The 19855-nt window shown below is 40.3% G+C and overlaps 4 protein-coding genes across 5 annotated transcripts; 2 read left to right on the top strand and 2 right to left on the bottom strand.

Annotated features, from left to right (window-relative positions):
* The first annotated feature begins 360 nt into the window (after positions 1–360).
* Positions 361–4537, top strand: kyat1 (kynurenine aminotransferase 1). The gene is made up of 13 exons (XM_079178824.1): positions 361–489; positions 1174–1232; positions 1612–1759; positions 1874–2023; positions 2192–2278; positions 2404–2529; positions 2608–2728; positions 2817–2893; positions 2979–3068; positions 3232–3418; positions 3540–3616; positions 3819–3905; positions 3996–4537. Exons 2-13 carry the CDS (start codon positions 1180–1182, stop codon positions 4053–4055), a joined length of 1263 nt encoding a protein of 420 aa, XP_079034950.1. The 5' UTR covers positions 361–489; positions 1174–1179; the 3' UTR covers positions 4056–4537.
* A 1077-nt stretch (positions 4538–5614) lies between these two features.
* On the top strand, positions 5615–9064 carry spout1 (SPOUT domain containing methyltransferase 1). Its single transcript, XM_079178825.1, has 12 exons — positions 5615–5672; positions 5756–5795; positions 6308–6424; positions 6509–6668; positions 6761–6850; positions 6933–6982; positions 7444–7574; positions 7728–7800; positions 7898–7996; positions 8163–8265; positions 8490–8637; positions 8752–9064. The coding sequence occupies exons 1-12, from the start codon at positions 5625–5627 to the stop codon at positions 8836–8838; spliced, it is 1146 nt and encodes a 381-aa protein (XP_079034951.1). The 5' UTR covers positions 5615–5624; the 3' UTR covers positions 8839–9064.
* Positions 9065–9905: 841 nt separating this feature from the next.
* On the bottom strand, positions 9906–15194 carry st6galnac6 (ST6 (alpha-N-acetyl-neuraminyl-2,3-beta-galactosyl-1,3)-N-acetylgalactosaminide alpha-2,6-sialyltransferase 6). Of its 2 annotated transcripts, XM_079179656.1 has the most exons (6): positions 15125–15194; positions 14620–14695; positions 13015–13209; positions 11493–11905; positions 11294–11401; positions 9906–11161 (listed from the first exon to the last, which is right to left on the bottom strand). In XM_079179656.1, the coding sequence occupies exons 2-6, from the start codon at positions 14638–14640 to the stop codon at positions 10969–10971; spliced, it is 930 nt and encodes a 309-aa protein (XP_079035782.1). In that variant the 5' UTR covers positions 14641–14695; positions 15125–15194; the 3' UTR covers positions 9906–10968. The 2 variants fall into 2 exon arrangements, with proteins under 2 accessions (XP_079035782.1, XP_079035783.1); XM_079179657.1 differs by lacking the exons at positions 14620–14695; positions 15125–15194 and adding an exon at positions 13916–14006.
* A 619-nt stretch (positions 15195–15813) lies between these two features.
* st6galnac4 (ST6 (alpha-N-acetyl-neuraminyl-2,3-beta-galactosyl-1,3)-N-acetylgalactosaminide alpha-2,6-sialyltransferase 4) lies at positions 15814–19693 on the bottom strand. The gene is made up of 5 exons (XM_079178663.1): positions 19365–19693; positions 19130–19273; positions 18233–18642; positions 17578–17685; positions 15814–17462 (listed from the first exon to the last, which is right to left on the bottom strand). The coding sequence occupies exons 1-5, from the start codon at positions 19386–19388 to the stop codon at positions 17276–17278; spliced, it is 873 nt and encodes a 290-aa protein (XP_079034789.1). The 5' UTR covers positions 19389–19693; the 3' UTR covers positions 15814–17275.
* Between the last annotated feature and the right edge of the window lie 162 nt (positions 19694–19855).

The following is a 19855-nucleotide window of genomic DNA, read 5'->3' as shown; positions in this document are numbered from 1 at the left end:
CAGCTCCTCATTACATTTAAAACCTTTTTACATTTATTTACCATTTTATCAATATGTACATTCTAGGTGACGACCTAAAATGTGTACGAGTCTTATCCTTTTCAGCTCCTTACCATATACAATTATAAAAATGTTTAAAATGAACCATAACATATGGCCACGGTTACAGTCAATTTAGCATCGTATCCTCATGTTTGATGATTCTCCAGTTTTAGGCAAATTATAAAACTAAAAACAGTAGAATAATCATTCTCCCATCATGCCCCGGGGCCATGCAGTCGGTGGAGAGCAACTGCAGCGACTGGCTCTAAAGTCTGCGTCCGCCTCGCTCTCGTGAGACCATCGTTGACCACGAGTTCATGACGTCAGAGCAACTCGGGATCAAGTCGGAAGCAAGTCTAACCTGCATGCATTGTGCGACGATCGATTCTGCGCGAGCCTTGCTTATGTCTCACGAGCCTAATACGAGAACGTCGGCTCGCTTGTAAGGTACTGTAGCGGTAACGGTTCCTGCACCGTGTCTTGGATGTGTCGTATCTCACCCCGTAGCTGAATCGTTAGGATTTCGGAATTATTGTCTTTATTGTGAACATTCTCACCATTTGTTGACTAACACTGCCAAGTCTTCACCCGGGGGACCAATCACCTTTAAGTTCATCTGCATGTTACAGTCGTCACCGTTAACGGGACAGGGGGAGAGGGTTACATTGTTATAAAGGACCAGAATACTTTGTTTGGCTTCAGACACTTACAAATTGTAAGGCTGTGGTTTTATTAACGTTTTTCACCCAACAATCACATACCACCATTTCAATTCAATGAAACAGTCTCGGTGCTACTAGAACTAATTCTAACACTCCTACTGTGACGGGGTTTTCCTCCGTTTGCCCTGATGTACTAAAGGAGTAAAGTCCAGCTTCTATCCTAGAAAATCTCTCTCTCTCTCTCTCTCTCTCTCTCTCTCTCTCTCTCTCTCTCTTTCTCTTTCTCTTTCTTTATGCTGGTGCTGACATTCCTGCTGTGTTCAGGCTCTCAGTCCGCTCTCTCTGCAAGATATTTGATTGATGAAGGGAATAATCAGGAGTCTGACTGCTAATATGAGAAACATTAATAAAGTCAGTACAGCTGCTGTTAATTGACACATAAAGCGACACAAATGTGCTTTTATTTCAGGCAATCATGTCACGACAACTTCAAGCCTGCAGAACTGTCGGTGTCTGTAAGAACGTGTGGTAAGTAATAAAGTTTGACACGAGGAAGGAATCGTATATCACATGTTGCTCAACATTTATACATTTATATAAAAGATTATTTTCTCACTGATCCATTGCAGAAATCAGATATGAATATCTCAAAACCTGGACAAGTGAAGCCAAAAATATCTGCAAGACTAGAAAGATATGTCTTGAAACTACATCATTATTTTGTTGGGTTTTTCTTGCATTAAACTTTCTACACAAATAATTCATTCTAAAGCATTTATAATTGTAATATATGTATTTTTCTTACTCACTTGTGTGTACGTAATTGTAGGATTTGTGGTCTTATAACTGCTTTTAACTTTAATTTGTGGAGCAGCACTGCAGTGTCTGATCTGTTTTGCACCAACAGGATTGAATTCATACAACTGGCAGCAGACTGCAAAGCGGTGAATCTTGGACAGGGATTTCCTGACTTCTCTCCTCCCAAATTTGTCCAAGAAGCTTTTTGTAAAGCTGTGAGTGGAGGATACCAAATGCACCAGTATACCCGAGGTTTTGTAAGTGGAGAGACGCACTTGAGGAAACTTTCTGTGATTGATTGAAAAGTCTGCTTAAGTTGCAGAACAAACGGCGAGAGTCACCTTATAATGAAGCATCCTTTCTTTCCTCAGGGCCATCCTCCTCTAGTAAACATTCTGGCTAAGTTCTTCAGTAAGATCATGGGACATGAGATTGATCCTTTTGAAGACGTGCTGGTCACAGTTGGAGCTTATCAGGCTCTCTTCTGTACATTTCAAGCTCTGATTGATGAAGGGGATGAGGTATGCAAATCCACTCAAGTCAAAGTAATTTACTCAAATTATAAGTTCCTTGGAGTAACTTTAACTTCAGCACAGTGAACACAATGCTAGATATTGTGGTTTCAGTTACCCAATGTTGTGGCCAATAGCCTTTGAAAAAGAACTAACAGTATTACATTTGTCTTTCAGGTCATAATTGTTGAACCATTCTTTGACTGCTACCAGCCAATGGTGAAGATGACCGGAGGAAAGCCAGTCTATGTACCTCTGAGGCCGGTGAGTTTACACTTTTTACACAAATAATTACAGAGCATCTTTCAACAATTTCACCTTTTTCTCTTTGCATATGTGTCCTTTAAAAAAAGTATACATCAACCGTTATTCTTTTTGTTGAATTCAAGAAAGTTGAGGGAAGCACCGTCCTGTCAAGTGGAGACTGGGTTCTTTCTGCTGAGGAGCTGGCCAGTAAATTCACTCCACGCACAAAAGCCATCGTCATCAACACTCCCAACAACCCACTGGGCAAAGTAAGACACTTACCAGAGTAGTGTCTCCTTCTAAAGCCAGCTGAATAAAATGTGTTCACACATTTCTGTCCGTTACAGGTTTACAAGACAGAAGAGCTCCAAATGATTGCTGATCTGTGCATCAAACACGATGTGCTGTGCATCAGTGATGAGGTGTACGAGTGGCTGACTTATGATGGAAACAAGCACGTAAAGATCGGTGAGATGCAGCCCGAGTTCAACAGAATGCCCACAAAGAGTGAAGCTGCATGATATGTTCATTATGTTGATGTGTGATGTGTTGACAGCCAGCCTTCCTGGCATGTGGGAACGAACCGTCACCATCGGCAGTGCAGGAAAGACCTTCAGTGCTACCGGCTGGAAGGTGATGCACAAACTGTCTTGAGTATTTCAGTCATGTATTCATCTTTACTAAACATTGTTGTGATGACCTTTTCTTTTCTTTCCAGGTTGGCTGGGTCATCAGCTCTGGGCATATCATTCAACACATGAAAATAATCCATCAGAACTGTGTTTACCACTCTGCTACAGCCGCTCAGGTAAATACACAAAACCTGAGCATTTTAGATTCATCTGTCGAAAATAAAACACGTTTTCAAATCACAAATCAATCTGCAAATGTCACATTTTAACATAAGCCATGCCTCTGAAACGTATCCTATTTCCCATTTTGGTCTTTCCCTCCACTCCCGCCTTCAACAGGAGGCAGTAGCTCGTGGGTTTGAGAGAGAATACGAGCTGTTTGGGACTCCAGAGAGCTACTTCCAGCAGCTGCCTGCGATGTTGCACCAGAAGAGAGAGAAGCTGGCCTCGTGTCTGGAGAGTGTGGGTCTGCGGCCCATAATGCCGGAGGGAGGCTATTTCATGATCGCTGACATCTCGTCTGTCAGTGAGTGAAGAACAAACGACTGAATACGTCTTAGCTAAAAAATAAAACGGCTTTTAAAAATGTGTTTTTCCAGTTCATTCTTTTATTAGCGTTGTCTTAATTAATGTTCGTTTTTTGACAGAGCTGGACTTGAATGACCAGAGCCCTAAGGATGAACCCACTGACTTCAGATTTGTTAAGTGGCTGACGAAGGAGAAGGTAAATATTAATAATTCAATTAATACTTTATTGGGTTTTATTGAGGATGGAGTAATACATTCCTTTTGAAGCGGTAGCACAAGTGTTGCAGTTTGTTTTTATGGAAATTCAAAGTGATTGGATCGTTGCTTTTGTGCAACATTTAATTTTGGCGTATAGTTAACTTCTCTGACATTTTACTATATCATTTCTTTTTCTTCAGGGTTTAGCAACAATCCCCGTCTCAGCATTCTACAGTCCAGAGCACAGCAAGGAGTTTGACAAATATGTTCGGTTCTGTTTCATCAAGGTGAGTTCAACGTAGTGAACTGAAATGAATCTGATCTCAGCCTCCTCCTGCCTCGCTCTTTGGCTCACACTCACTCTCTTTGTCTAACAGGAGGACTCCACCCTGAATGCAGCAGTGGACATCTTAAGGAAGTTGAGTCAGACACAGTAAAAACCGCCCACCACAAGAAGCAGTACCCGTCCGTCCGGAGCTCACCTGGCTTTATAAACCGGCTTAGGTTGCTTCCTCAGTTGAAATGAGCCATATTCAGTGTTTCTGTGTGAAACCAAGAATTTTGTGAACCGTTGCACTCCTATTGTCCATATATTAATACACACTGTGTACAAACTCAGGTTTCAACAAAGAATCCATGTGAATCTTCCTGTGCAATAAATTCAAGCAGCACATTTTTAGAAAGCCTTTTAATGAATCCACTCTGTTTTAGTGTTTATCGTCTCTGTTACAGCTTCAGAGGCTCGTGCTGTGTTAAGTGTATATTACAGTATTTGGTTGTCCATGTGAACCGTGTGAAACAACAACCTAATAGCAATTTAGATATACAGTTAATAAGAGTCGTATATTTTCAGCTTAAGTTGAGGCTTAAAAGCACTGCAGCAACTGTCTTAATGTTTTAATCACAATAAATGTATTTTCATCACATTGACCAAACTGTAAGTCATTTATTGTAAAGTTGTTTGACTCCTGGTGTGTCTGCTTTGATTCAAATACAATCTTTTCTTGAACATACTTAACGATGTGAGTTGGCAGCCAACCTGAGCTCGGAGTATGTAACTCATTTATAGTGTGTTTCTAATTTAATTATCTCCTCGGAATGTTGGATTAAAGGTAGATATGTTAAAAGGAAATTCACCACCGCATACAAATGTTTTCTATTGCTACATTACTGTCTTTTGCACCTTGTGTGTTGTTTTTAAGATGTCAGGAGGGGTGGAGGCGACTTAATGTTGCAGGAAGTTTCACTGAAGTGTGTCAGAGTTCAATTAGAAACCATCAACAGGTGAGTACAGCAGCAGCACTGAAGAGCATTTGTGTGATTCCGACTTTTGGCAAATTTCAACTGTGCTTTGCTTTTTCAGATAATCATGTCGGGACGCTTTCATGCGCACAGTACAGAGCGTGTGGACAAAAATGTGAGGTAAGTGATGATGACACAGGTGGACTTTTGACACTTGAGCTGTGCGAGAGTTTTATAGACGCGCAGTAAAGTTCAATCAGCCTGTCGGCAAACTGCTCCCTGTAGTGGAGAATAAACTGTTTCAATCATCCAGAAACAGAAAAGAGTTTCTCTCCCAGAGGATCACCTTTGGTGTTGGTGTTTGTCAAAACTTTAGGATGTTGGTACCCCAAGTTGAGTCTGTCAGGTGTCTGTTTTCTTCCTCTCCTGGACACATTCATCATGTCTTCCTCAGCCAGAAGTTGCAGAGTCTTGTTATTCTTGTTCTTATTATTATCATCCTCTCATGGAAATTTATATTTCCTTCAGTTGAAACGTATATTTTGGGGTCCTAATAGAAGTAAAGAAGGAGGAAACTATTAAAGGACAATGCCTTTATGACGTGTTAGTTGTGTGTTGGGAAATTTCAGCAGTTCAATAAATAAAACCGTCGGTATTTATCAGCCAGTACGGCCAGTGTCAACCAGGGTAGCATCCGACTTTTATTTTGAAACGCGAATCGCGACCCGGAAGTAAATACACTTCACGTGTTGGTGTGTGTAAAGATGTCTACCGACGTTGCAGCGAAAAGACCCCAAAGTGTGCCCTCTCAGGTAGCGTAACACTATTGTTTTACATCAGAATGACATTGTACTTTTCTTTATATCACCTGTAATGTGTTTCTTGACTTCAACAGTCCGCGGAGAAGGTGGACTGGAAGAAAAGGAAAACAGAAAGTGAGTAAACAGCTAACGTTAGCTACATTTAGGTCAGTTACAGCACGCTCTTTTATTACGTTCTAACAAGCTACGCTGTTATAAAGTGACTTTGTTCATAAAGAAATGTGTGGGTTTTGTTTGTTTTACAAAACTTTCCAGTTAAGTTATATATTAACATTTCATATGATGTTTTAGCTCATATTTAGCTACATCATTAATGTTTGTTTTAATGTATGATCATTTATACTTCTTAGGGTAGTTTCAGGTGATTATCACTGCGCTCTTGGAGACTTGTGGGTCAAAGTTTGACTTTATTTGCTAGTGTAGAGAGTGTTAATTAGACAACTTTATTAGTATAGCCCCAACGTTTTAATTTTCAATCTGTACAACTGACATTTGTATTTGTAGACCTCTGCTTCCCAACCTGGGTGTCATGAACCTCTGCCATAGACCATCAATGTGGATGCTTCCATTCTGACTCCATATATCTAATGTGCTTACCAATGTCATTGATTCTCCCTTGATGACAGTTAAAGAGGCTCAGAAGCAAACGAATGAGGCCAAGCTGATCAAACAGTTAGAAAAGCAGAAAAAGAAAACAGAGTCTGCAGAGAGAGCAACACATGATCAGAGCCAAAGCGATAAAGGTAACCCGTGTTATCATTTCATGGATTGTGATGATATCTGTGAACAGCGTGCAGCAGTGTGTGATCCGTTGGTGTTTCTCTCAGGTCGGGCGTACACGGTCAGTGTGGCTCTGCCGGGTTCTGTCCTGGATAACGCTCAGTCCACTGAGCTTCGTACATACCTGGCCGGGCAGATCGCCCGAGCCTGTGTCGTGTTCTGCGTCGATGAGATCATCGTGTTTGATGAATATGGGGAAGATGTCAAGTAAGTTAACCGTTTAAGATACAATTTATGGGAGAAAAAACGCACCCGAAACCACTGGAAAGCTCATAGAAAATGTGTTCTTTGTCCCACAGGAGCGTTGAAGGAGAATTTAAAGGTGTTGGGAAGAAAGGACACGCTTGTATTCAGCTTGCCAGAATCCTTCAGTACCTGGAATGTCCCCAGTAAGTGGGATTGTTTTATAATCAGATTGTCAGTGTCAAACCGTTTTATGAGATTGTGATTGCAGCATTTCTTCTCCACCAGGTATCTGCGCAAGTGGTTTTTCCCAAAACATCAAGACTTACAGTACGCAGGTAATAACCCAATTTTTACAGCGTTGTTTTTCAGAGTCTTTACACTGTGGGTCTCCCCTCAAACAAAAACTGAGACAACTGCATCCCCAAAAGTGATTAAACTGACATCATTAAAATATGGCAAATTAAGCTTTTAGCTGCTAGCCAACACTCTCTTAGCGAGGCTTCTCGCTGTGTTTAACAGAAGACGTCGCGTCACCCCAATCCTGCTTCTCTCTTTGGCTTCCTGTTAGTTTAATGACCACTTTCAAAGCACGTCTGGGTCTGGCCTCATGCTACATAACGGAAATGTTGACCCCATATGAGCCAGCTGGCAGCCTTAGATCTTCAGGTGGGGGGGCCTAGTTTTTCAGATCAAGTTGTTATCCTGGAGGGTGCAATTGTTTTTTAACTGAATACTTTATCTATGTAGACCGATTGTATAAACAGGCCCCTAAAGGATGTCTTTTTTTTTCTCCCAGGTTTGCTCAACCCTTTAGACAGTCCTCACCACATGAGGATTGATGATGAATCAGATTACCGGGAAGGAATCGTCCTCGACAGGCCGATCAAACAAGGGAAAGGCTCATTGGTCAACTGTGGAATGAGAAAGGTGAGCATGTTTTTACAAAGGTCACTTTCATCATCTGATGTGGACGCTATGATCGAAGGTGTTGGATGCAACTGATTATTGATGTACCAGGTATTCTCTAGATGAATTGATTAATGTCTGAACAGAATTAACTCTATCCATCTGCTCCCAAAGGATGTCCGGATAGATAAACAGCTGCAGTCTGGACTTCGAGTCACAGTGAAGCTCAATAAGACACAAAATCAAGGTAACATACCTTTTTTTTTCTTTAAGAAAAGTCCCCATTGCACATTCAATTCTGCACATCAGTTCAGTGTGTGTGTGTGTGTGTCCGTCTTCCTCAGAGAGCAAAATGTGTAAAGGTGTGGTGGTGGCTCCTCACCTGCCCAGGACTGAAGGAGGTGTTTACTGGGGTTACAGTGTCCGTCTGGCGTCGTGTATCAGTAGGTTTCCTATCCTCGTGATGCACTCAAACATATGCTCCGCATTCATTTGCAACATCTGGGATTTTTCGTCCACACCAACCCACTAACTTGTGCAAGAATCCAGTATGCGGCGTGGCCCTGCTGCGACTGCTTTATCCTCATTGCTGTCGGTTTGTTAATGCAGGTGCAGTTTTCACTGAGAGTCCATATAAGGAAGGATACGATCTGACTATTGGCACATCAGAGAGAGGCGGCAACATGGACCAAGCAGCACTGTCACCATTCAAGTATGTTCAGAGCCATGAAATTCATGTTTACCTCGGGATGAATTGCAATGACTTTTCCTCTAGTGCCATCATCAGGTCACATTGAATTTGTCCAGTATTTTGGTTTCTAATCAGACAGAAGGGGCTCAAAGTTAAATTCATCCAGATTTTATGATATAGTCTACTTTCTGTATTGTTGTCTTTACTTTGTGTTCATTTAAACTCAACCGTTTCCCCTTTTTTAGGCATCTTTTGGTAGTCTTTGGAGGCCTTCAGGGATTGGAGGCCAGTGTAGATACGGACCAGCACCTGGAGGTGACTGACCCCAGTGTTTTATTTGACCTGTACCTCAACACATGCCCCGGTCAGGGCAGCAGGACCATTCGTACAGAGGTGAGGGCCTATCACATGAGATCAGCAAATGCTCTACATTCTGCAAGTATTTTGGATTAATATCCTTAATCCTGTTTCACTCACTGGTGTGTTAATTTATTTATTTTTCAACAGGAGGCCATCTTGGTTTCAATGGCCGGGCTTAGACAGAAGATCAACGCTGCCTTTTCAGATGTTTCCAATGGTTCATTAAAGAATTAGTGGTCACAGAAAGTAAACAAAGACATGCTGGCAGACGGTTTATCATCTAGTTTTCACCATGAAGTTGTTAATTTTCCATAATTAGACCTTTGTAGCATTGCTTACAGTTAAAACAGCTGTTAATACAAACATCCCAATCACTGCATTGTGTTTAGTCACACACTGTTACTAGATACCTGTCACATTTCTCTTTATGTCTTCATTCTGTATGTCTGTGTTTGTAAATGGTTTAGCAAATTGTACATATTTAAATACAAATACTTTCCACAGGCTTGCACCGACTCGTATTGTATTTTTCGATAAATGGTACAGAACTTCTCGTGGAAAAAAACGGCGTTAAAGGTCGGCACAACACGCACAAACAAACGGCGCTGAATATTTTCATCAATAAACACCATTTTTTTCCTCCGGTTTCTGAGAGAGTAGGTCAAACACACGCCCGTCTGCTTTTAGTACAAGACTACAGGCCTTTACAGCTTTCGGATTGTGTTGCGAATGCGATCACCTTCCGGTCGCCAAGCATGCTGCATGCATCTGCTCCCTTTAATATTAGCCTCTCATTCTCCCTCCAGACAAGAAGCCAGGGACAGATTTACTTGTATTTCAGGTTTACAGGGGGCAATATTATTAGTGGGTTGGGTTTTTGTGTATGGGCTTGATATACATTTGCTGTCCAGATTATAAAGGTACACCAAGCAAAAAAGTCTCATACAACAGTCCTGCATTAATTCCATGAAGTTAATGCCACATTTCTGTTTAACTGTTTTAGAGAGGCGATGACATTTTGGAGCCTGTAGTTTGCGGTTTTGTTGAATTGTATTTAGTTTTCTTCACGTTTCCAATACTTCGTCTATCGTCATTGATGTGTTTGTGTAGTTGAGTTGTAGATACTGACTGTTTTTGCATGATATATAAAACTCAGTGTTATTTTAGGCTTCATCACAACAATCGGTGATGACGGCCTCTCTTGAAGATAAATATTCTGACGACACGTTCACAGATAAATAACTTGCAAAAGGCAACACAGTGAAAGACATTGAACCCATCATGTTTAGTTTTATGGCAATTTCACTTTTAATTGAATCGTGCGGTCCTCAGGGCAACATACTGATACACAACACGACCATGATGCATTCTGTGGACTATTTAAACATAAGCTGCATGCACTGGAATGCCACTGAGGTATAACAAAAAAAAAAGTTTTAGATCGTGATGCAATAATTTAATGTTTATAGTCTAATTTTCATGAAAAAATCAACATCTAGTTCAGTAAGAAATTAACGTTATAACAACTTTCAAATTTTTATAATGTGGCAATCGGTATCTCTAGAATAAATGTGGTGCCACAATTTCAGCAATCTGAATGTGTCTTTAATTATTACAGGCAAGATAGCTGATGCACAAACTGCGGTATAATTGTTTGTCACTGTTGAATCAACAAAGTATCTGTAGCACCAAGTACACTAGGCTGGCAGTCGTGTTTACATATGAAATCCGAATTTTCCTCATTAAAACCCTGTTTTTTGCCAAATTTAAGACTTTCTTTAGTTGTTTACAAATCAAAATGTATGTTGAAATGCTTGTATTATTTAAGCTAAGAGAACAAAAGTATGGTTTTGGCATCTGTTCAGGAACTGTTATTGTTCCCAGCTGTATTGCTCACACACACACGCGGCACCATTGTACATGTAGAATGAATTAGTGGTCTGCTGAATCAGACTGACATTACTGTAGTGTAGAGAATAATCTAATCTCTAGCTGAGATAGTGTTTTGTAGGCCACTTAGTCCAATCTAATGAGAATGCCTGCTGATATAAGTCCCTCTTCCCATGGGAAACATAATGCATCTTCAATACATATTAACAAAAATACTACAAACATGTAAAAATTCTTCTTTTAATTAATTTTCTTTCCTGTTTACGAAAACCCTTGTCTGCTGGCCACCACAAGTCCATGTGGAATATACACAATATAGTAATTCCTCTCCAACCTGAGATCCTGCACTCTCCTCCTCAGTCGATCGGTCCAATCATCCTCGTGGCTGTTCCTGATAATAGCAGTATTTCATCATGTGCTTTCTTTGAAGCCTCTCTCAGCGCTGATGGATCTCTCTGTGGTTTTCACAAAAGTCTAAAACCATTTGGGATAAGTGAAGGTGATGTTGTACTGCTTTGCCCAGCGTGCAAACACTTGTTTCTCGGTGATAAAGCGATGGTGGTTCCCTCTCCGGCTGCCCTCATTCTGTAAGTATGTCACACATTCATCAGGACCCCTGGGCTTGTAGTAGTGGTAGGGCATCTTCTTGGATCCAGGTTTGGATTTCCTAGAAGAATAAGGGGTTTAATATTCTAATTCACAACCAGCTTATCTGTGATTTGTGATAATGAGTCGACTGATGGCTTTATAGGGTTTTAATGAGCCTACATAGGTTGACGAGTGCCATCATCGTACTCACCCGCAGTGATTTGGTGGAACCATCCCGTAGACTTTGATATTATCACACATCTCAATGGCTATGACCATGGTGAACCAGCCTGTGCTCAACCACGAGTGAGATTTTTGTCTGAGCAGAGAAAAACAAAATATATTTGGAAAAAAAAAAAAAGTGACTTTTCTCCAATAAAATATGATTCACTCGCTCCCTAAATACTCACCTATCTCGTCCAGTCTCCCTGTGAAACAGACTGTCAAATCTGCGCATCTTGTTGGCTGTGATACCGAAACAAGACAAGTTGTTGTAGGTCATGCTGACTCTCTGGATCAACCTGTACAGTGTTCCTTTGCCCTCCTTGCCGATCTTGCTTGGGGGTCCCCAGAAGATGATCACAGGGTTGCTGTCTGGCCTCTGTAGGAACTCGTTAGGCTTCCGGATCACCCTGAACACACTGGAGTGGGCCACGACCCTCAGAGAGGTCTGGTTCCCTACATCGGTCTCGTACCCCGACGTGGGTGCGTCGTTCATACGAATCACGCACTCCGTGCGGTCGATCTCTTCTCCTGCTCGACTGCCCAGGACGTGGCTGGAGCTCGTCACCAGCGCGCATTTCTGACAGCGTAGGTTCATACTCTGAAATGAAAAACATTTAAGGTGTAAATACAGTCCTTCACTAGTGTGGCTGAGGAGTTCCCCTACCCTAATTGTGTATTTGACAATTTATTCTGAAAGCAAAATGCTGATGTGATATTGACATCGCTGAATTTGGAAGATGGGTTAACTGAGCTGGCTAGTTAACACTCGGAATAGTGAGCAATGTTTATCTGTGAAGGTTCATCAATAATTACAATTAGCCTCGTGGCTAAACTAAACTAGTGGCTGGATTGCCATGTAATCTGGTGCACGCATTCATGCCCCCCCCCCAGGATGAATTGTAATCACTTATGTTTCTGACTAAATACTAAAAACATTCTCCTCAGCTTCTGCTGTAAACTGGTTTTAATACCAATAAGCAAATGTTTGCATGCTAAACAAAGATAGTGAACATGGTTTAACATGCTTAGCATTTAGCTTGATGCAGCACAGAGCCGCTAACAGAGTTTGCAAACAATTCACTCACAGCAACAAGTTCCCACTTTGTAAATAATGGATGCGTTTGATTGGCTGCTTTCGGCTTTCATTTTTATTTACAAGCATTTATTATTTATTAATAAATCCATCATGTATAATGGTGGATATGATAAAGACAAACACATGCTGTGGAAACAGGCAGATACCGCACTGAGAAACCGAACAGGTATGTGTTATCTGGCTCATTTGGAGGGAAATGACAACACTGCACCTACATTTTCACACAGTTTGCTTTTGAGTGACTCATCTATTAAAGGTTATTCTTCACTTTAAATAATCGCCTGACAATGTCTTACATTTAATGTCCTACCGTTGTGATGTGGAGGTCCATGTGTTTAGTTTCTATTGGTGTACAACTTCCTTTTGCTATCTTGTGTTTTTTTTTACTCCTGTTACTGAAGTTAACAAAAACATTGTCAGTGCAACAGTAACTTTTCCCTTCTGCTGCACCCTTCACTGATTTGTATGGTAGCCAATCAAATTACATGTAAACTTGTATTCAAAGCATTCCTTTAGTTCCTTGTCTCAGTCACAATGACATCGTTATCTAAACATATGTGGATTTCCACGTCATGAAAACACTTTTTTTTTGCGTTCGAGCTATTAAGTACCTTGTTCGCGTGAAATGGCACATAACCGTCTTTCCCGGACCACTTCTTCAGATCTGTGGCCTTGATGGCATAATTTGTAGCCACACGGAAGGGAGCATATACAGAATCGTTGACATTGTTGGAGCCGTACAGGATGAGGAGTGTCATCAGGACGAAGATGGCTGCGAAGATCACCAGCCTGTGGCTCTGTTGTCCCTGCAGTGGGAAAACAACAGCGGTGAACGAAGCACAAGAATTACAATTTTGTGCCACTTTATACGATCTGCTATACCGTAAATATCCGCTCCACTACATTTCAGAGGGAGTTCTTGTACTTTTTACTCCACAACTTTATCTAATAGCAGTAGTTACTTCACACATTTAGATTTGACATAAAAAACCCATGAAGAGCACATAAAATACAATGCATTTTTGCATATTTAACTACCCAATAGATATATACTTTTATATATTTTAGCTTTTCATGCAGAAATGTCAACCACAGCTTTTTCAGCTTCTTCCTTTCAGCATTTCCATGTCATGAATTATCCATCCATGCATTAGCTATCACCACTTAGCCACCCTCCTGAATCATTTTGGGCTTTGGACTTTTTGTGGACATACAAACCAAACAATTGAGAAGCTAATCAGCCAATTAATAATGAAAATAATCATTGGTTGCAGCTCCACTTAAGATATTTTAAAAACTCCACCTCAACTAAAAATGCAGTTTATACATACGTATACTAATAATATAATGTTATATATAATAGTAACAGATCATTTTCCTGATGACAAATACTTTAAATAATATGTTCAATGCAAGAGTGGTGTTTTTACAGTGTGATATTAGTACTTTTACTTAGTAAAATATCTAAATACTTCATCCACCACTTGTAAACAATAAAGACAATGATAATACCTGCATGGATGTAATACTCCTTTACTCAATAATACTAATGACGATAATACTGGTGATGACGGGCAAGAGGTCTGAGCGCCACACCCTACAGTTGTTTGGTCCTTTCTAGTTCGGTAAAGTTGTAAAGATATTCAGACTTCCCGGATCAATAACAAAAAGTTGTTAAAAGACAAACGATGCCTCTCTGCAACCGTAGTAAGGTAGGACAACGATCTAAATGTAATCTAAACGGACTGTCCTCCGAACTGCACGAATAACATCGCCGTGTGGTGAGACGAGTGCGCGGGGACCGTCTCCAAAGTGCAATGGCGAAAAGATATACAAATATGTTCAATAGCTTCTCTGTTATGAAGTGTAGCCGGACCAAAGTCACTTCATGCATCAGTGGGCTCCTCCTACTGATGCATGAAGTGACTTTGGTTATACTACGACAGCTATTATAGAAAAATGTGCTTTTGACTAATTATGAGGAATTTTTATTGGGAAAGATATTTAATAACTTCACTGTTATAAAGTTTAGCGTGACAAAGATCACTTCATACATTAATGGGCTCCTCCTTGTTACAGCTACAGCTATTTGCTTTTGACTAATTAAAAAAAAACACGTTTTTTTAACAACGTTTCTCTGACGAGTTATTGATCTGGGAATATCCAAATCTGTGTATATCTTTCCAACTTTACCGAACCGTGTTGTCTTTTCTTACCTTGCTGATCTTCAGCTCCATGCTGTCTGGTCAGGCTGTGTACCAACACACTGGCGGAGGCCGTCTGTCCTCATATCTGTCCGGGACGAGACAAATAAACTCTAGATTGGAATCATTTAATGCAAATGTTGTGGCTCGGTTGATATCAAATATTGTATTCAAGTAAATGATTTTTTTCGCATCATCATCACACCGATGTTTCAACAATAAAACGTGCACAGCTATTTCCTCACTAGGCTGCATAGGAAATTATAAAATAGGCTCATTGCAGTCTAGCGACCGTTATCTTTATTTAAGCTGATATTTACCTAACGCTATATATACACATAAAAGGCAATACATGTTATTATGTTCACCAAAATAAAAAAACAACATCCTACGCAGCCATTCTTCCTCCGGTGTTGACGTACATATGCAGATTTTTTTTTTTTTAACAACAACAACAGATATGATTACGATATTAACTAACATGACATGTTAGCACCAGTGTTCGTCCAGTGTTTACCGTTTCATGGCCTTCTGCGGTCTCGATGTCTGCTCTCGTTCTTATCTCCCTCTCGTACCCCATCTTCCTGCGCCACTAGCTGACGTCATCATCACGTCTCCCACTGCAGCACGGTGATGTGCGCGTGAGGGGGGTGGGGGGGGTGGTTTAATATGCATTTCAAAGTTCCCTTTAACATTTTACTATAAGAAAAAAGCACATGAGCTAGATATCCAAGAGAAGATGCATTAAAAATCATGTACATCTCCTAAATTAATTTGAGGTATTTGATAAACTATTAATAGTCATTTTAATTGTTATTAAGGTTGAGATTTTGCTTTACATTGGCGATCTGAAATATGTGTCAGGTACAAATCCATGATATTATTGTTAGTCAGAAAATAGGTTTATCCTGATTGAAGGTGGATTTTAATGGATTATAAAATGAGGTTGTTTTCTATGGGATGTTCTGGGTAAAATTAATTTGGACATAAAAATGAAGCGCAGTCCCTATTAGAGCGTGTGAAACTGTTTGTACACGCCCACACTGTCCTGCCTTATTAGTGACAACACCTGTGTGGGTGAATCAAGTGTGCATAGAGCCTTTCACTGCATTCCCACGTGTAGACACAGTTCAAGTGGTTTAAACATGACAGACATTAATACCATTTGTTTATAGTCTCATACAAAATCGAGTTCACACACATGCGGACTGTCAGTAGATTTATTCATGTTTGCACCCATCTGCAGTAACCAGTGGTCAAGTTTACATTCAAGTTTGTACTTTGCACAGTTCACAACATAAATCTGTGGTTACCAAAAAGTCAATAATCATCATATTAATTCAAACACTTCACTGTAAATTACAGTGAAATACTTTGACACAGTAGTTTGCTCAGTAGTGCAAATAATATTACAGTCTTTGGAATTCGTCACAAAATAAGGATTATATGACTGAAAAAGGCAGCGCTATGTTTTTCATTGTAAACCAGCAGAAGAAATACGAAGGGAAAGTAACCATGTTTAAAACAAAACACCAAACTGCATTTGTCCCGTCAGCCACAAAGAACTGCTCGTATTCTCCCATCATGCTCTTTGTTTTTAATAGTGTGTGTGTTGGCCAATGAAGCTGTGGGCTGTATATCAGAGGACTGTGGTCTGTCGACCTCTCCGCAGTTACATGTTAATACTTCTCTATGGTTGGTATACGTGTCATCACGTTTCCATATGTTACTGCGTTCCATCCCCACATTCCCCACAACTACAAACTGCATGATCTCTCATTGAGTTAAATGGCACTCAGCTCCCAATGGAAATATCTGGACACTGTTAACATTAAAATAAAATGTTTTGATGAAATCAGAAGCTAACTACTACTACTACTACTACTACTACTACTACTACTTCTACTACTACTTCAAGCATTACAACACTGTAACTGGTTGCAGTCAGGGAAAGTAAACTGAAACGATGACTCAATTAATCAATCAGTTGATTGACAAATAATTAATCAGCACCTTTTTTTGTCTTTCTTTCTGCAAAAATGCACACAAAAAATAATTCTGGATCCAGCTTCTCAAATGCGATTATTTGCTTTTCTTAGTCTTCTAAGACTGTAACTTTAATAACTTTGGGTTTTGGACAAATGGTTGAACAAAACAAGTCATTTAAATACATCAAATCCAGTTCTGGGATACTGCAATGGCCATTTTTTGTAGAACACATGATAAACTGATTAATTGAGAAAATAAATGCCAGCTAGTCATCGTTAGTTGCAGCCTTAAACAAAGCAGCATCAAATTGTTATTGATTACATGTTTTAATGTGCAAAATAAGTCAAGGCACGCGTATAAAGTAAAGCTTTGGTATCAGCTGGTTTTCTAGTTTAGTGGCTTAATGCTTTATCAGTATTCATACTGATATATGGCTATACATAATGGTAAGTGTTCAGTAATACTGACAGTGGTACCAGCTGACTTCTACATCTGGTACATCTAAAGCATTATTTTATATTTATGGCTGCAGATTATTTTATCCACCATGCCAGCATCAAATGGAATTTCTTTTCTATTTAAAAACTGTCAAAAACTTTTGCAAAGAAGACTAAAAAGCCAGAAAAAACAGTAATACAACTGTACATTCAACATCCTCTGGGTTTAAACATCTCCTTCTTTAGAGGCTCCAAGACGGGTGTTTGAACTCCATCTTGTGGCGTGTTGCCCATTTGGCATATATGGCCTTCTCAGTGATGAAGCGATGACCCCCACGTTGTGTGTGCTCGTGGAACCTGTACATCTTGCACTCGTCGATTCGGTTCCTCTCGTAGTAATGGTAAGGAACGATGCTGTGATTGGCTCGACTGTCAGGGGGGAGAAAAGTACCGGAGTTTGGTCACGGTTATTTACGACTCTTAATTAAAAAAGAAGATGGAGCTCGAGTGAGGATAAAATGTGTCATTATGTAAAATGTCTCACCTGCAGTAGGTATCGTCGATCATTCCATAAACATGGATGCTGTCACACATATCTATGGCCAGAATCATTGTGAAGAATCCAGTGCTGAGAAACGCCCCCGTCTTCATTCTGAGTGAGAGACAGCAGACACTTGTTCTTAAAAGGCTCTTTTAAAAGTCTAACAGGACCAAAATAAAAGCCTGGTTCCAGTCATTAACTGCACATTACATCATTCGTTTGTATATTACTTTAGTAATACTAATTTAGTAAGATCTTTCTAAAAAATCGTTTGTAAGTGTATTTTGTTCCATGGCTTTATTTTGTTATTTCCTGTACACATGGAAGCTTCTTATTTTGAAAGGAGCTGTGACAAACGGAAATTGACAGTTAAAACAGCTAATTAGAGGATTGATAGAAAAATTAATTGGCAACTCACAGAGGACATTTCTCTTCATTGTGCACTTCTAATAATTCAAGTACATTTAAGTATACTTTTAGCTAAGTAATGCTTTCAATGCAGGACTTTTACTTGTATTTTTACAGTACGGTAAAAGTACTTTTACTTAATTCTTCTTACACAACTGGCTGCAACTTTGGTTTAATAAAATACATGGAAAACAAACATCATCACTCATGGCTTTCATTCATTAGATTGGGACTCTAAACTCATACATACCTGTTTTTTCCAGTTTCATTCTGAAACACGCCATCACAGTACTGAATCTTCTCTCTGGTCACCGCGTAGATTCTGACTTTTGGGTACTTCTCTGCTAATTTCAGGAGAGTATTAAAGACGTGTCCTTTCCCGTCTTGCCTCATGTTCCTCTCAGGACCCCAGAACACATATGTGGTGTCTGCTGACTGCTGGAAATAGTAGCGCTCATTTTTTACCAGCAAGGGAACACTGGTGTGAGAGACAACCCGAACACTGGTGCGGTTCCCTACGTCTTTCTCATACCCCTGTGTGGGTGCATTGTTCATCCGGATCACGCATCCGACTTTGTCTATCTCTTCTCCAACGCCAGCTCCGAACATCTGACCTGAGCTGGAGACCAAGGCACACTGGCTGCAGTGCATGTAAAGGAGCTGTTGAGAAAGAGGGCAGAATGAGAAAGGTGTTTTAGGTTGAATAGGGAATTATAACTCAGTAGTTATGCTGCCAGAATTCCATATGTATTGATGGACATATGTTTTGTCTGACTGTGAAGCCATATCTATTTTTGTAGATCGATCAATTGGTATAGCCTGTTCGGAATGTTACATTTATTTGTCTTAAGTGTCAATTTAATTGCATTATTATCAATTAATAAATTGAGGATTCATCAATGATGAAATTAATCATCAGCCCACTTATTCTGGACAAGATAAGAAACTAAAACACGTGTTAAATTTAAAATATGAAGGATCCAACATGACTTTCATGCGCACTATTAAGAGCTATGGCTTGGACCCACCAGTGCCTCACTCTCTTTCTCTCTCTCTCTCTCTCTCTCTCTCTCTCTCTCTCTCTCTCTCTCTCTCTCTCTCTCTCTCTCTCTCTCTCTCTCTCTCTCTCGCGCGCGCGCGCTCTCACCTGGTCCATCCTGCCGGGCGTGATCCTCATATAGCCCCTGAGCCCGTTGTTTTGCAGAGCGTGAGACAGACCGTCCCGTGTGATCACGTGTCCAAACCAAAACAACAGAGGGAGGCTCAGGCTGAGCAGACAGAGCCAGAACATCTGTATCGATCAGGGGGTGGAGTTGCATGTTTATCCGTTAACGTACAGCACATCCATCTATTATTTTATACTTTAAATAACCGGCTCGTACCTGATGTTTCATATCAAGACCCATGGGAAAGCCCTGCTGCAGGAAGCCCGGCGACGCTCATTTTTCCTGCCGTTTAACTTGAGGCAGAAGCGGCGAGACTGACAAGCCCAGACAGTCATATTCATGGTGATTCATATTCACAGATATGAATGGCTGCTCTCGGTAAATTCCGATGAGTGCTCTTAAATCCAGGATCCGTTTCTTTTCCGTTTAACTGCCATCACCTTGCAGACCGTTCCGCTATTCTAATCGGCATGTTTGAATTAACTATCACCTGAAATCCGTCCAGTTGTTTACTGTTATCTGAGCCGTTGTGTTGACAAAGTACTTTATGGCCCTGCCTAATAATAGACTATAATGTGTTCCTCTATATCCAGACTGTGGCTTCCGATCCGCCTTTTTCAAAACAAACGTGTAATCTGAACGATGTGAACACACACAACACAAACATACCCATTTTAGCAAAAGGCTTGTATAATATACATTTATGG

The sequence above is a fragment of the Pholis gunnellus genome (assembly GCF_910591455.1).
Source record: "Pholis gunnellus genome assembly, chromosome: 18".
Taxonomy (NCBI): Eukaryota; Metazoa; Chordata; class Actinopteri; order Perciformes; family Pholidae; genus Pholis; species Pholis gunnellus.
Note: the sequence above shows the minus strand (reverse complement) of the source record. Positions and strands in the feature narration are given on the sequence as shown.

Bases quoted from the DNA above. Each gene is read 5' to 3' on its own strand.
- kyat1 (XM_079178824.1), top strand. From the start codon at position 1,180: ATGTCACGACAACTTCAAGCCTGCAGAACTGTCGGTGTCTGTAAGAAC. The intron at 1,760-1,873 runs GTAAGTGGAGAG...TTCTTTCCTCAG, and splicing joins ACCAGTATACCCGAGGTTTT to GGCCATCCTCCTCTAGTAAA. The intron at 2,024-2,191 runs GTATGCAAATCC...TTTGTCTTTCAG, and splicing joins TGATTGATGAAGGGGATGAG to GTCATAATTGTTGAACCATT.
- st6galnac6 (XM_079179656.1), bottom strand. From the start codon at position 14,640: ATGGAGCTGAAGATCAGCAAG. The intron at 11,906-13,014 runs GTACTTAATAGC...TTTTCATTTCAG, and splicing joins TGCCATTTCACGCGAACAAG to AGTATGAACCTACGCTGTCA. The intron at 11,162-11,293 runs GTGAGTACGATG...TTATTCTTCTAG, and splicing joins GTTCCACCAAATCACTGCGG to GAAATCCAAACCTGGATCCA.
- spout1 (XM_079178825.1), top strand. From the start codon at position 5,625: ATGTCTACCGACGTTGCAGCGAAAAGACCCCAAAGTGTGCCCTCTCAG. The intron at 5,796-6,307 runs GTGAGTAAACAG...CCTTGATGACAG, and splicing joins GAAGAAAAGGAAAACAGAAA to TTAAAGAGGCTCAGAAGCAA. The intron at 7,997-8,162 runs GTAGGTTTCCTA...TTGTTAATGCAG, and splicing joins CCGTCTGGCGTCGTGTATCA to GTGCAGTTTTCACTGAGAGT.
- st6galnac4 (XM_079178663.1), bottom strand. From the start codon at position 19,388: ATGGGTCTTGATATGAAACATCAG. The intron at 18,643-19,129 runs GTGAGAGCGCGC...CTTTCTCAACAG, and splicing joins CGCCCGGCAGGATGGACCAG to CTCCTTTACATGCACTGCAG. The intron at 17,686-18,232 runs GTATGTATGAGT...TCTCTCACTCAG, and splicing joins AATGAAACTGGAAAAAACAG to AATGAAGACGGGGGCGTTTC.